Source organism: Microtus pennsylvanicus, chromosome 14 (genome assembly GCF_037038515.1).
Source record: "Microtus pennsylvanicus isolate mMicPen1 chromosome 14, mMicPen1.hap1, whole genome shotgun sequence".
Lineage (NCBI taxonomy): Eukaryota > Metazoa > Chordata > Mammalia > Rodentia > Cricetidae > Microtus > Microtus pennsylvanicus.
The window spans coordinates 18,065,063-18,078,356 of NC_134592.1; the positions used below are offsets into that span (position 1 = coordinate 18,065,063).

Sequence of the window (13,294 nt, forward strand, 5' to 3'; positions counted from 1 at the left end):
AAAGAAAATCCCCATCTTACTAGAAAACTAAACGGGTAATAACTAATCTACAGGAAGCATGTATCTAACTGATGAAAAATTATATTTTAATTTAAATGTTTTTCTCCCTGAAATGACAAATTAATATTGAATTGAATGTAAAATTAATCATCAATTCACAGGTCTCTACACAACGAACAGAGCATATAATTCTTCTGCAGTGGTAAACCTGGCATTTCTCTTCTTGGCTCGACAAGTTGAAAGAAGAATGAGGAAAACACAGTGAGTCCGTGTCTGCACCGAGGCTCCTGAACACGCCAGAAGCCCTCGCCCTGGGTGGCACCAGGCCCACAGATGGTGTTCCCTCCCCACCCCACAGATTAACGCACTGTGATAAGGAAGGCTGCTTCTCAGTTCTTTTGGACCACAGAGGGCTCACCAGATGAAGAGGAGCTGCACTTTTCCCTGGAGTTCTGCCATCTTCTCTCTGTGCCAGCAAGCTCTCTTTAAACTCTGAGCACAGCCACTTGGACTCATCAGGCCCCAGAGAACCAATGCTTGAAAACTGACCCACGATGGGCCAGCACTCGTCTTTAGGTACAGATGGGGCATGCGCTCGCAGAACCTGCTCCACAATAAAAATGAGTGCAACAGTCACGGCAGGAGCAATAGGAACTGAAGTGCCCTAAACACACGGACCCGTGTTTACAAAGAAATCCTGAAGACATTAGCAGTCAGCAGCATGCTCACAGATGCTTTCTTCTTTGGGAACTATGTTTAAATACTAAAAGGATGTGTCCCCTCCACACCCCACTATGCTGTGGTAGTCTGAATACAATTGGCCCCCAAATCTTATAGGGACTGTTAGGGGGTGTGGCTTTGTTGGAGAGGGTAGCCTTGTTGGCAGAAGTATGTCACTGTGTGGGCGGGCTTTGAGGTTTCCTGTGCTCAGGATACCACCCAGTGTGTTAGTCAACGTCCTGTTGCCTGCAAGATGTAGGACTCTGCACGCTGCCATGCTCCCCACCATGACGATGATGGACTGAACCTCTGAAACTACAAGCGAGCCACCACAAGTAAATGTTTTACTTTAAAAGAGTTGCCATGGCCGTGGTGTCTTCACAGCAATAGAAACCCTAACTAAGACATATATGGACAGGAAGTCTTTAAAATTCTTTGATTTGCATTAAAAACAAAAGCAGAACAAACATTTTCAAAGACCCATCTTAGCAGAAATATGAAGACAAACACACTCTGAAATCACAGTTGTCTAATATACCTAAACTGAACCGACATGACTAACCACTGTCCATTCCGGCCTGCTCCCTTTCTAGCTCTCTCGCCCGAGCACTGTGCTCCAGGGATGGGGTGCAGCTGCGCAGTGGCAGGCTTAGCCTAGCATATGCAAGAGCCTAAGGGGTGTAGGGGTGGGAACACAGACAAATCCTTGGCCTCCAGTGTGGCTGCCTAATATGAAAGGGATATTTACACATGGATATGAACCACCTACAGCACAGTAGATGACTGATCTGCATTTCCTGCCTTGACACTTATGCAAACCTGAAGGAATAAGTGAACAAGTATTTAGAAATTTTATCCACTTAAACATGTACTACCTAGAGGCACAGACAGCAAGAAGAATGTGGACAGCTCCTGCCCCAGTGGAACTCATATTCTGACTGACGTTTTGTTGAATTTAATATGTATTACCTTTTTGTATTACCTTCCTTTCCATAGCTCAGGCAGTAATATTTGCACACACACACACACACACACACACACACACACACACACACACACCTCTCAGTTTCCATGTACTGCAGCATGCTGTGAGAAACAGAACTAACTGACAACTCTCAAACCCAGTATCCATCAGGGCTCAGCTCCTAAAAAACTTCAATCCTAAGGAGAGCACTGTTAGACTCCCTCCCGTCTCAGCACATACATTCTGATTTGCTTGCTTGCTCTGGAACTAAGCTATGGCACAGCATGAGCTATGAGGAGAAGTATCTTGAACATTGCCGATGCTGCTCAACCTGCAGGATTTGTGAGCACACAAGTGCATTCTGTTACCTAGGCTGGACACCAAGTGCCAGTCCCCAAGCCCCCTGCTTACAGGACACTCTGTTTTACACCTGCTACTCGACACAGTTCTGTCCATTCCACAGCCGACAAGAGGCAGGCTGAGAAAGAAGTTAAGATCACAAGGCTTGTATAGCACTGGCTGGGATTTGAACCACCATCATAAATGAAAAGGGAGAAAGAATACACATTATATTATTTTAAATGTTAAAACAGGAAAAGTTTTATTACCTTCCTAAGCCTAAAATGTCCCCAGTTATCTTTGTGACTTCCTTGAAAGCGTCCAGGGGTTGAACCGACAAGGTAAACACTAAATAAAGTAAAATACAATAAAGTAACGTGCAAGTTGTGCTATGATACCACAAACCCACAGAAAACACATAAGAACTAACATAATGGAAGAGTCCAAGGGGCCAGTTCACTCTAGGGCCATGCCTCCTCAGTGGGAACCGCTGCTCTGAAGGTCCTTCTTGGCTAAACCAAGAAATGCTACCAGTACCCAAGAGGGAGGCATAGACTCACTGCCACCTTAATGCCGTGAACCAGAGCCATGGAGTGATCAGATCTGCTCTCATCCCCTCACCCTCCCATGCAGCACAGTCAAATACCACTCCTCCCCTTCCCCAGGCCCCGGCCTTCCAGACCTTTATGGCTTGCAACTTCAGCTTCCCATACTGGTAAGGGGATACATACTTGGTTTCAGAGAGATCGTGCTCCTGGATGGCGTCTATCCACTCCTGGAGAGGGGGAAGATTGTATGCCCTCAAATAACTGATGAGGTCAGCTTTAAAGTGGGTGCTTGACTCTCCGGATGTGTGCTTTTCTGGGTCAACTCGTGGGTACAAAGGGCTCAACCATATTCTAGAATGGAAAAGAAATAGCCTTTAATTACCATCAGGAGATTTCATTGTAACAATGCCTCTGTGATGACTATACATTCACTCAAAGCAAGAGGTGAATCCCTGCCACTGTCTTTACATGGAGACTAAGGGACATCTGGCAGGAGGAAACAAATTGGATCACATTGATCCAATGACTCCCCTCACAGAATTATTTCTGGATGTTATCTCTTTATGTAAAACCAGGTCCTTATCAGTGTAGATCTTTAGCCAAACTAAGAATCAAAAGCTATCCATACCAAGAAAAATGTATATGCAAGTTTTTTTCAGTAAGAATTTTTTTTAAAAGAATATAATGTACATTCTATAGTGATTTGAGATATTTTCATGTCCTATAGATTCTGTGCCTAGAATGAGTATATAACACATTTAATATTAGCTTCCAACTGTTAAGCATTTAACAGTGATAAGACATTAGACAACTTTCATCTCAGAAATAATCATAAACCCAAAAGATACAATACAATATGATATAAGTAGATTACAAAAACCAGTATGGCTTTGCGCCTCTAGAATTAGATGTTCTTCAATGCAAAACGAGATTAAGAGTTCTGCCCTCAAAAGGAGGAGCCCTAAGCAGCAATGAATGGTTAGGTCAGACCCCAGACCATATTTGTTGTCACTATCTTTCCCTTCTGTGGCCATTGCCCCTGTAGTTCTACCCACCAAGCCCGACAAAAATGGCCCAATTCCTCTTCTACACAGCTGCTCCCCGAGGAAGCAGGTGGGCTACCGGCTACCAGGATGCGCGACAGGCTAGACGAGAACCCCTCACTGTGGGTCTGAAGTCCATGCCTTCTCAGCAGAGGGGCATTTCACTCATTCCCTGCTTACCTTGGGGGAAATTAGTACAGGAAGGGCAGGGATGCCTAAGGCTGGTGCCCACATCTGGACCACATCTGCTCCTCATTGGCTTTGCCATTGCGGGCAGGGTCTATGACTCCTCTGGGTGTAAAGTGACCAGCTAGGCTAGATAGATGTGTGAGGTAGCCCCCCATCAATGCCGCTGAGCCTAAGAGCAAGAGGTTCGTTAACAGACAAGTTCCAGATAGGACCGGGACAGGAGGTAACTTTCTAAACTAGGGCACTGAGAAAGGAAGCGTTCTTAATACTTTGCGAGGTGACATGAGAACAGTACATTGGGTCAAGAATTCGGAATTTTCATCATTTGCTTTATATGTGTATGTGCCTGAGTACAGGTGTAGGTACCACATGCATGCAGATGCTCACAGAAGCCAGAAGAGGACATCGGATCCCTTGAAACGGGGGTTACAGGCAGTTGTGAGCTGCCTGATACGGCTGCTAGGAATCAACTTGAATCTCCTGCAAGGGCAGCAAGTGTTCTTAACTATGGAGCCAATTCTTGAACCCAGTAAACAATGTGAGTTCTGAGATCTGAACAGGTGTTCAAGCAACAGCTGAGGACAGCTGGGACTTCTGCATCGTAGGGACCAAGCTCGGCCAAGAGCAGACCGTTGACCAGGGAAGACTGCACATGGAAGGTGCCTTACAGGTTTTGCTTTTCTAAAAGATTTTATTTTCATGAGCGTTTGTGTATGTGCACCATGTGTGTGCAGTGCCTACAAAGGTCCCAGGAGGGAGTCGGATCCCCTGGAACAGGAGAAAGAATCCAGATGGCTCTGAGCCACCACATGGGAGCTGGGAACCAAACCTAGGTCCTCTGCAAGAAGAGTGGATGGCAATCTCTAGCCGCCTCTTGAGCTTTGCTGTTGTTTCTTAATTGCAACAGGAAATGGCAAAGTATTAGAGAGAATCCAGAGCAGGCAAAGCAGAGAGCGACAGGGTCCTGTACTAGGGTGGCTGTGGAGGCACGCCAGAGGACAGTTCACTTCTTCTTGCTTTGAGTCTGACCTATGTGAACTATAAACCTACTTTTAGGAACACTAGAAACTCTGAGGCCACACTGAGGTCACAGCAGGCCCAGAGGACGTGCTGGAAGGCTCCGTATTTCAGCTCATCCCATGGGCTCTCTGAGGCTTAGGAAATCTCGTCAGAGGGAAGACTTTCCAAAGTAGCTGTAGCCCAGGCTAGGCAGCAACACTGCTGATGTGAGCAGGGGAAGCGAGCAGCAGAGCACCCTGGGGTCCTGAAATGAAGCTAGACAAACGCCCGCTGTAGTGATGAGGCCAGCAGGTCTGCTTTTCATCCCGCCCGGCTCCCGCACGGCTAGCTTTGCCCCGGAAATAACAACACACAAATTGTATTCATTTAAACACTGCCTGGCCCATTAGTTACAGCCTCTTATTGGCTAATTCTCACATCTTGCTTAACCCATTTCTAATAATCTGTGTAGCACCACGAAGTGGTGGCTTACTGGGAAAGACTCAGCATGTCTGACCTGGCGGCTGGTTCCATGGTGTCTGGACAACTATGCTTTCTTTCTCCCAGCATTCTGTTCTGTCTACTCCACCTATCTAAATCCTGCCCTATCAAAAAGCCAAGGCAGTTTCTTTATTAACCAATGAGAGTAACACATAATCACAGACCATGTAAGACCAGGCACGGTAACTCACACACATAATCCCAGTGATCCTGCAGCAAGATGGTAGGTGGGGACAGGAGAACCCCCAGAAACTTGGGCCAGCCAGCCTGGTGTACATAGCAGCAAGAGGCCCAGTCTCAAACAAGGCTGACGTTGAGGACTGACACTCTAGGTTGTCATCTGACCTCCACATGTGCACGGTGGCACACACGTGTCCCTGCTCACACACAAACATGCACACAGGGATCAAACAGAACAAAACTCACTTCTCTACACTGCCTTCCCACACCAGTAGATGGTCCCAGTCCCACATACAGGGTCGCACTAAGTGGACTCAGTAGGCTTAAAAAAAATAAAAAGAGCACACGAAGTTGAGAGGGAAAAGTGGCCGGAGTACACATGGGAGGAACTAAGGGGTAGAATTAAGTTTAAAAAATTATATGCATGGGAGAAATTCTCAAACTAAAAAAGAGACTATAGTAAATAAACTTCACAGACCACTTGCATGTTAATGTTCCTGTACACAGTGACGGTCACAGACGATTCTGAGCCAAGTTGTTAACACTAGCTACCTCAAGAGAGAGGGCGGAGGCCGGGGAGCAGTAGAGGATTGAGGGGATGGGGTGTGGCTCAGGTAGAGCATGTACAGTGCCCTGCAAAAGAAAATCCCATGGCTGTTGCTGGAATGCCCTTTCTACGGACATGCCTATCACTTGCACAGGTAGAAAAGCAGAAAGAAAAAGGAATGCAAACAGCATTTGCCTTTGCCCTTTCCCAGCATAAAGGCCTGCCGTGCAGTGCAGGGCCCTACCGACCCTTGGGTTTTCTGGTGCCAGTCTTCCCGGATGAGGTTGGAGGTGTGGATGACAACTCGGAGGCCTTCTTCGTAGAGCAAGAGCATCATTTTCCTTCAAAAAGGGGAGGTGAACAAAAGCATGAACAGAATTTTCCAAATAAACAGGTTTCTAATGAGAACGCAAGAAACAGCTGGAAGAATTCTTAACCTTTTATATTACCCAAATTTTAATTATTCTAAACCCCCTTCTATAGAAAGCCACCCTCTAAAAATGACCAGAATATCTGAGGTTCATGAACTCCCACCCCTTCACCAGTCCCTTAGAGTCCGCGGTTATCATTTCATTACGGTGGACCACAGGGCCATGCCCTGTGCAGGAGGACATCCTACAAGCAAGGTAGGAGCAAAACCCCCTGCTGTGTAACAGCCTAGCCTGCTTGCAACAACTGACGCATACATGGCACAGGTTTAAAGTATCTGTCCAGGAGCCTGTTTCAGCCCGTGGCTATGTGCACACATGCAGTGTACTAAGAATGTAAAATGTATCTCTTACTAATGTTGCAGCTGGAAGATCTCCAGATGCCCTGTCCTCATCAGACATGTATTCCATTCGCCATACTTGTCACCATTGTGTGCCTGGGCTTGTAGCAAGTCTCTTTCCTCCTCCATGAACTCAAGGGAGACTGGACTGAGCCCTCTCTTTCTAGTGGGGCGTCTTGCATCACTAACATATTTTTCTTAACTTTCCTTCCAGTGAGAGAGGACAGGAGATATCCACAAGAGCTCTCAATGTGAAGTCTAAAGACTGGAGCCTGTTCTTTAGAAGCCACAGGAGCTTTAGTGAACCAGTCAGTATGCCTGAGCCTCGTCTTTTCATGTGGATTATGAAGGATCAACCCCGACTTGGGACAGATGACGATGAAATCAAAGTCCACAATGTAAAGGTTAAATAAACACTTGGGCATTCACTCCTGTTCGGTGCCCTGCTTTATTTTGTAACTAAGTGTTGGGTGACTTTTATCTCCAGAGTGTCCAGTTATTAAGGGACTTCAGTCTTCTCTCCAGAACTACAGTCTCATTCTCAAGGCTGTAATGCTTCTCTTGGCTTTTTTTTTTTATGGTTTCTTCTAAGGCCAAATGCTACTTTTTACTAGCTTATATATCTCAGTAGACACATGTGACAACAACGAGGCTCTGTCTCCCCAAATGAGCCACTCCGCGAGTTGAAGCTACACTGGAGGAGGTATATAAAGGTGAAGGGAACCAGGGCATGGCGGCACATGCCTGTAACTCTAGCAGCTTGGGAAGCTGTGGCAGGATTGTGCCTGTGAGTTCAAGGCTAGGCTGGTAGGTTTCAGGGGACCTTGTGTGACTGTGCTCTGCTATGACTAAGGTCCTCTTGAAAAAGATAACTAAATAAGAGGAAAGGCAGGACCAGAAGAGAGAATGAGATATTTAGTTCTTAGCAAAAGGAGGAAGTAATTCAAGTGGGCAGACAATAAATTAATGCAAGGCTCAAGAAATGACAGCTGCTGAGCTATCTGCTCTGTAGTTATGAAATGCAGTCCCTGAAATCTGGACAAACTGACACACACAGTTGCCACATTAGCAGCTGTTTATAATTAAGGATAAGCTAGCTAGGGTCTCATGATAGAAGCTTTACAAATATTTTCATTAATCAAGGCATCAATTACGAGGAAATCATGTATCAATGTCAGTGAATCCTATCAAACAGAATTAAGAATTAATTTAAGGGGAGACATATTAATCTTTTCATAGATAATATTATGTGTGTTAGTAAGGTCATAGTTAAAACTATAGGGAGATAAGGAATGAAGTCTCCCCAAAAAGGTGGACCCACAGTACTGTCCCTAAGTAGTGGGGTGGCAAAAGGGCTGCTTCCTAAATGGGAAGGTGTGCTATGCAGAAGGGAGAATATGCATGCCAGGCACCTCCATTCCAGGCACTGTTTTAGGATGCTCTAGCATGTGTCAAGACAATGCCAAGAAGAAGCAATTCTCATTTTACAACTGCAGAATCTGCGGCTGGAGGAAACAGTATTCTCTAGGTCACCAAATGAGCCTGTAGAAGATGGTTGAACTCACCCACGCCCGAAAACCAGGGCACTGTGTGTAGGGCACACAGCCAGAGGTGAGACGGTGAACATTTTATGCTACTAGAAAATGAAGGAGAGAAGAGGTCTTGGTGAGAAGATGGCCAGCTGGAGAAGTTGGCGGGAAGAAATATGCCCCAGCAGGCTGTGGCTGGGCCCTGCTTAGATGAGGACATGGTCCATTCAGTTGCTTTGGCTTTGTTCCCCAACTCTGGGAAACCAAAAAGCTTTCCCATTCTAAAGTACCAAGTAACACACTGTGCCTGGGATTGCTGTACGCCCTATGTGCTCTGCACAGGGTACCCATGGCCTGGTCAATGCATGCTTGCTCAGGCGTGTGTCATCCCAGGAACTGGGCCACAGCCACTGTTGTTAGCTCCAGGCTGTGAAGACAGTGTCTACTTCATCGCCACAAGCTGGGGCTTTCTCTGTTTTTACCTCACATGCTCTGGTTTGTGATCTCACCAAAGATGAAAAGCTGCAAGGACAAAATGGCATCCTCCAGACTTGACACTCAAAAACATTATAGATATTGCTGAATAATTTTTGTCACTTTCTGGTGAGACGGGGATCTCATATAGACTGATCCCTTGTCTCAGCCTCCAAAAAGGTAGGATTACAGGCATATGTGTGCTATCTTCCCTGGATTGATGAGCAATTCTTAAAATAACAAACAATTCAGATCTCTAGACACGAGTTCATCCTTTATAAGATACTGACATTTCAGCAGATGTAAACCATAGATACTCCCTAGCTCGGAATGGTCCTACTCCAGTAACTTCTCCAAATCGAGAACTGCTGGATTACAAAATGCACATGTGTGAGCTGCTCTGAGGAGCAAGGGATGAATGAGGCAGAGCAGATACAAAGTCAGTTGTAGCAGCGAGCAAACAAAGAACAAATTAAAAACTAAAGTTAAAAGTGAGTTCAATTCCTATTTTCATCCCCAAGGAAAATCAACTCATTTATTCTAAGCCCGAGTTTTCTGGTCTATGATATTAAAAGATCAATAACTAATACCAGACTATTCAATATAACTCATTCTCGCTAAATCACAGAACTTTTGAGAAGCAGGGATGCCGTAAGCACTGACTGTGTACACAGAATCATCTGTGATCACAAGGACCATGCTCGTAATTCTGTGCTTCTGAGCAGCCACACCCGATGTCCTGAGTGAAAGGCAGAGACCCCTGAGTCACAGATTCACACTTCTATGCTGAATCTTGGGATCAGCTCACAAAGCTCCTTGCTCATATCCTGCGGCCAATTAAAATCACACCTTCCCCCATTTCGTCAAAGTTGCTTACGTGTGGTGTGTTCCAAATGCAATATCCAACTTTGCCTAGGACAGAAAGAAACAATTTATTTTAAAAGTCTCACTTAATATTTACTATTCCTATTCCTAGCTACTGGAAATTAAAGAGAAGGGAACCAAGACAACTTAAAAAAAAAAAAAAACTGTTTTACTGCCCTCTGTTGGACAAACAAAAGACAGCTTTTTTGTTTATTTTTGCTTGTTTTTTTAAATCTTGATCTTTTTTTAAATTTATTTATTTATTAAAGATTTCTGCCTCCTCTCTGCCACCGCCTCCCATTCTCCCCCTCCCCCATCAAGTCCCCCTCCTTCGTCAGCCCAAAGAGCAATCAGGGTTCCCTGCCCTGTGGGAAGTCCAAGGACCACCCACCTCCGTCCAGGTCTATTAAGGTGAGCATTCAAACTGCCTAGGCTCCCACAAAGCCAGTAAGTGCAGTAGGATCAAAAACCCATTGCCATTTGTGATCCTAGAGAAGCTAAATAAGAAGGTAAACCCAAAGAAAAACATATAGGCACCCTCCTGAATATTAACTTTCATCAGGCGATGAAAGGAGACAGAGACAGAGACCCACATTGGAGCACCGGACAGAAATCTCAAGGTCCAAATCAGGAGCAGAAGGAGAGCGAGCACGAGCAAGGAACTCAGGATCACGAGGGGTGCACCCACACACTGAGACAATGGGATGTTCTATTGGGAACTCACCAAGGCCAGCTGGCCCGGGTCTGAAAAAACTTGGGATAAAACCGGACTCGCTGAACATAGCGGACAATGAGGACTACTGCTTGTTTTGTTTTTGTGGCGTTTTGAGACAGGGTTTTTTTCTATGTAGCCTTGGCTGTAGATCAGGTTGGCCTGGGCTCAGAGACCCACCTGCCTCTGCTATGCTGGGATTGAAGGCATGCACCACCATCTGGCAGAAGACAGCTTTTATTTTAGCACCCAATAAGGCTCATTTAAAACACTTTTTTTTGTTATCCCACATGATTTAATACATACTGCATTTTTTAACTACAGTAATTATGAGTGACAAGCCTAATTTCTTTAGCTGCCAAAAACCTAATAAAATAATTATGATTCTAAACAAAATTTTAAATGAGATATTTTTCTTCTATTGAAAAATTAAGGTGAATAGTTTTAAGGATAGATTTAATTTTAAATGAGATTTTTTTTTCTATTGAAAAATTAAGGTGAATAGTTTTAAGGATATATCTAAAACAGCTTTGAATGTGAAGACAACACAAAGACATCATGATGCTAAATTAAAAGAGAACGTTTCATACAAACTAGCACAAGCTGGAAGTAAATGATGCCAAACCCACCTTGTGCTCCGGAATGACATCTTTACAAGTAGGTGTAGGCATGTTGAGAATAAACATTTATCTACCATCTTATCTACCATCTTGCACAACAAGACGTCGGTCAACAGAATACGCCAGAAAGAACAGGTTATAGGATACACAAGCAGCTGAGTGATCAGTTTAGGAATACACTACCTGGGCTCGAATCCTGCCTCATATTTGCCTAACTTTGGGAAAAACATTCTCTGCTTTGCTTTTTCCTCTTTAAAACAGGCTATTGCTATGAGACTCAGAGTTGCTGGGAGAGGATGGGAAAGGACATACAAGTGCTTAGGAAAGAGGCATGTTTGCTGTAAGCAAGACAAACATATGAACTTTCAGGGAGCCCTCCCCACCACATGACAGAAGGACAGGGCTGGCTGCTAGGGACAGAAATGGAAGACTGTTATATGCAAGCAGGTTCAACACAGTTTGCAGGTGCTCCCGAAGGTCCGTGCAGCTTGGGGAACACGGGTAGACCAGCGTGTGTCTGTGCTTTTTGGCCAGAGAAGAAAGCTATAGACTGTACTTCATGTCTTTACAATAACAGAATCACTTTATCAGCTGATTTTTAACTGAGAAGAAGCAGTGGTTAAGAGAACTGGCTTCTAAATTTAGTTTGGTCACACGTTCCATGCTTTCAGGCACAAACAACGGACTGAAAGTCACTTCAATAGATGCTCTTCAATGCCGGCTTTTCTGGGCTAATGCATCAACTCTTTCAAATGCTGTAATGAATGCCATTAGCAACCCATTTTATACACGGACAAATTAGATTTAAAGAAATGGAAAGCGACAAGGCCAGAATGAGCATCGTGGAATGAACGTTCATGCCATGCCCATCCTCCAACTCACGTGTCAAAGCCGAAGCCCAAGTGGGGCAGGGTTAGTGAGGGGGACTTGATGGTGGTAAGTAAAATCAAATGAAGTCATGGGAAGGGAGGAAGGGATCCAATACAGTGTCCTCGTAGATACCAGAGAGCTAGTCCGCCCCCACCTCTCCCTGCCGTGTGAGGACACCATGAGAATACAGCCGTCCACAAGGCAGGAGGAACCTTTATCAGGAGCCAGAGTGACCTGCACTAGGACTCAACTTCTCAGCTTCCTAGATATCCGTTATTTAAGCTGCCCAATATCAAAATAAAAGTGTTTTCCATCCAGGAATGTTGTACAGTTGCCCAGGCATAGAGCCAAGAGGCGGAACTCAGGCAAAGTGACCCTTCGCTACCACCGTCACCTCAATTTCCAGCCCCTTGCACTAAATCTCTGCCCAATTGATTCCTTGATGAATGTTATTACCAGAAAAATTCAAGATGGAGAGGCACTTCAGTATGTCAGGACAGGGCCATGATTCTCGGGTCTCCCCCTAGACTCTGAGCAGAGGCGTTTACAGTAGGGTTTCTTGCACAGGCTTGTGAGAGGTGTGTCTCTGCGCCCTCTAGTGGCCATCCTAAACCTGGTGTTAGGTAGAAGCTGTCTGAAGACATCATCGGGGCCTTCAGGGTTCCTGTGTCAGTTTACTTTTAGTTTACTTTCCACCTCTTCTGTCGGTGGAAATCAAAGCAAACAACAGAATTTTAGGCGACTTCTGAACAAAGGCATAAAGATATCTCTGTGCATAAGATGAATCACAAACACTTGATACTGAGGTTAGAACCCAGGGCCTTGTGGACGCTAGGCAAGCGCTCTAGCACTGAGCCACAGCCACAGTGCAGAAGACACGATTTGAAGCCATAGAGACATGATGTGAAGTGGGTTAAATCAGAGAAGAACGCTGTGGGGTGTTATAAAGTGACCTAATGTCTTCTGTTTAAAACAGAATCGTCGGCGTCATTTAGAGCTGGAAGAAGTGCAATCAAATGAGCTAAAACTCTCCCACTGTGAGAGAGAAAAGAGACAAGGAAAGGGACCCAGATATCATGTCTCTACTTTCAGAGAAAAAACCCTGGTGTGTACACACACATGTGTGCAGGAAGCGTGTTTTATCCAGTGAGCCGTCTCCTCAGTCCAAGATCAGAAACGTTGAGCCCACTTTACTGCAGTGAGGACAAGGAGAGAAAACTGTAGCCGTGGCTCACTGTGGTTCCTCGGGGATGGTGGTAACCATGCTGACAGAGGCAGGAAATGGTGGGTGTTCTTCCTGCTACTTCACAGTTACCATTTCCACAGAAAGGAATGCTTTCCGACAAAAATCCCCTGAACTCCTCTTCTTCCCATTTTTTGCCTGCTTGTTCAAAAATAACATATGGAATAAATAGGTCCTTCTAGA

General features: G+C 45.1%; 1 protein-coding gene across 5 annotated transcripts in view; it reads right to left on the minus strand.

Annotated features, from left to right (window-relative positions):
- The window catches only part of Tdp1 (tyrosyl-DNA phosphodiesterase 1), a 71,784-nt gene that overhangs the window by 43,287 nt on the left and 15,203 nt on the right, over window positions 1-13,294 (minus strand). For all 5 annotated transcript variants that reach the window (XM_075948706.1, XM_075948705.1, XM_075948708.1 and 2 more), the window contains exons 6-10: window positions 9,680-9,714; window positions 6,279-6,371; window positions 2,755-2,922; window positions 2,293-2,371; window positions 419-604 (exon numbers count right to left, since the gene is read on the minus strand). In XM_075948706.1, coding sequence (XP_075804821.1) covers window positions 419-604; window positions 2,293-2,371; window positions 2,755-2,922; window positions 6,279-6,371; window positions 9,680-9,714 — 561 coding nt within the window. The remainder of the gene's footprint in view (window positions 1-418; window positions 605-2,292; window positions 2,372-2,754; window positions 2,923-6,278; window positions 6,372-9,679; window positions 9,715-13,294) is intronic.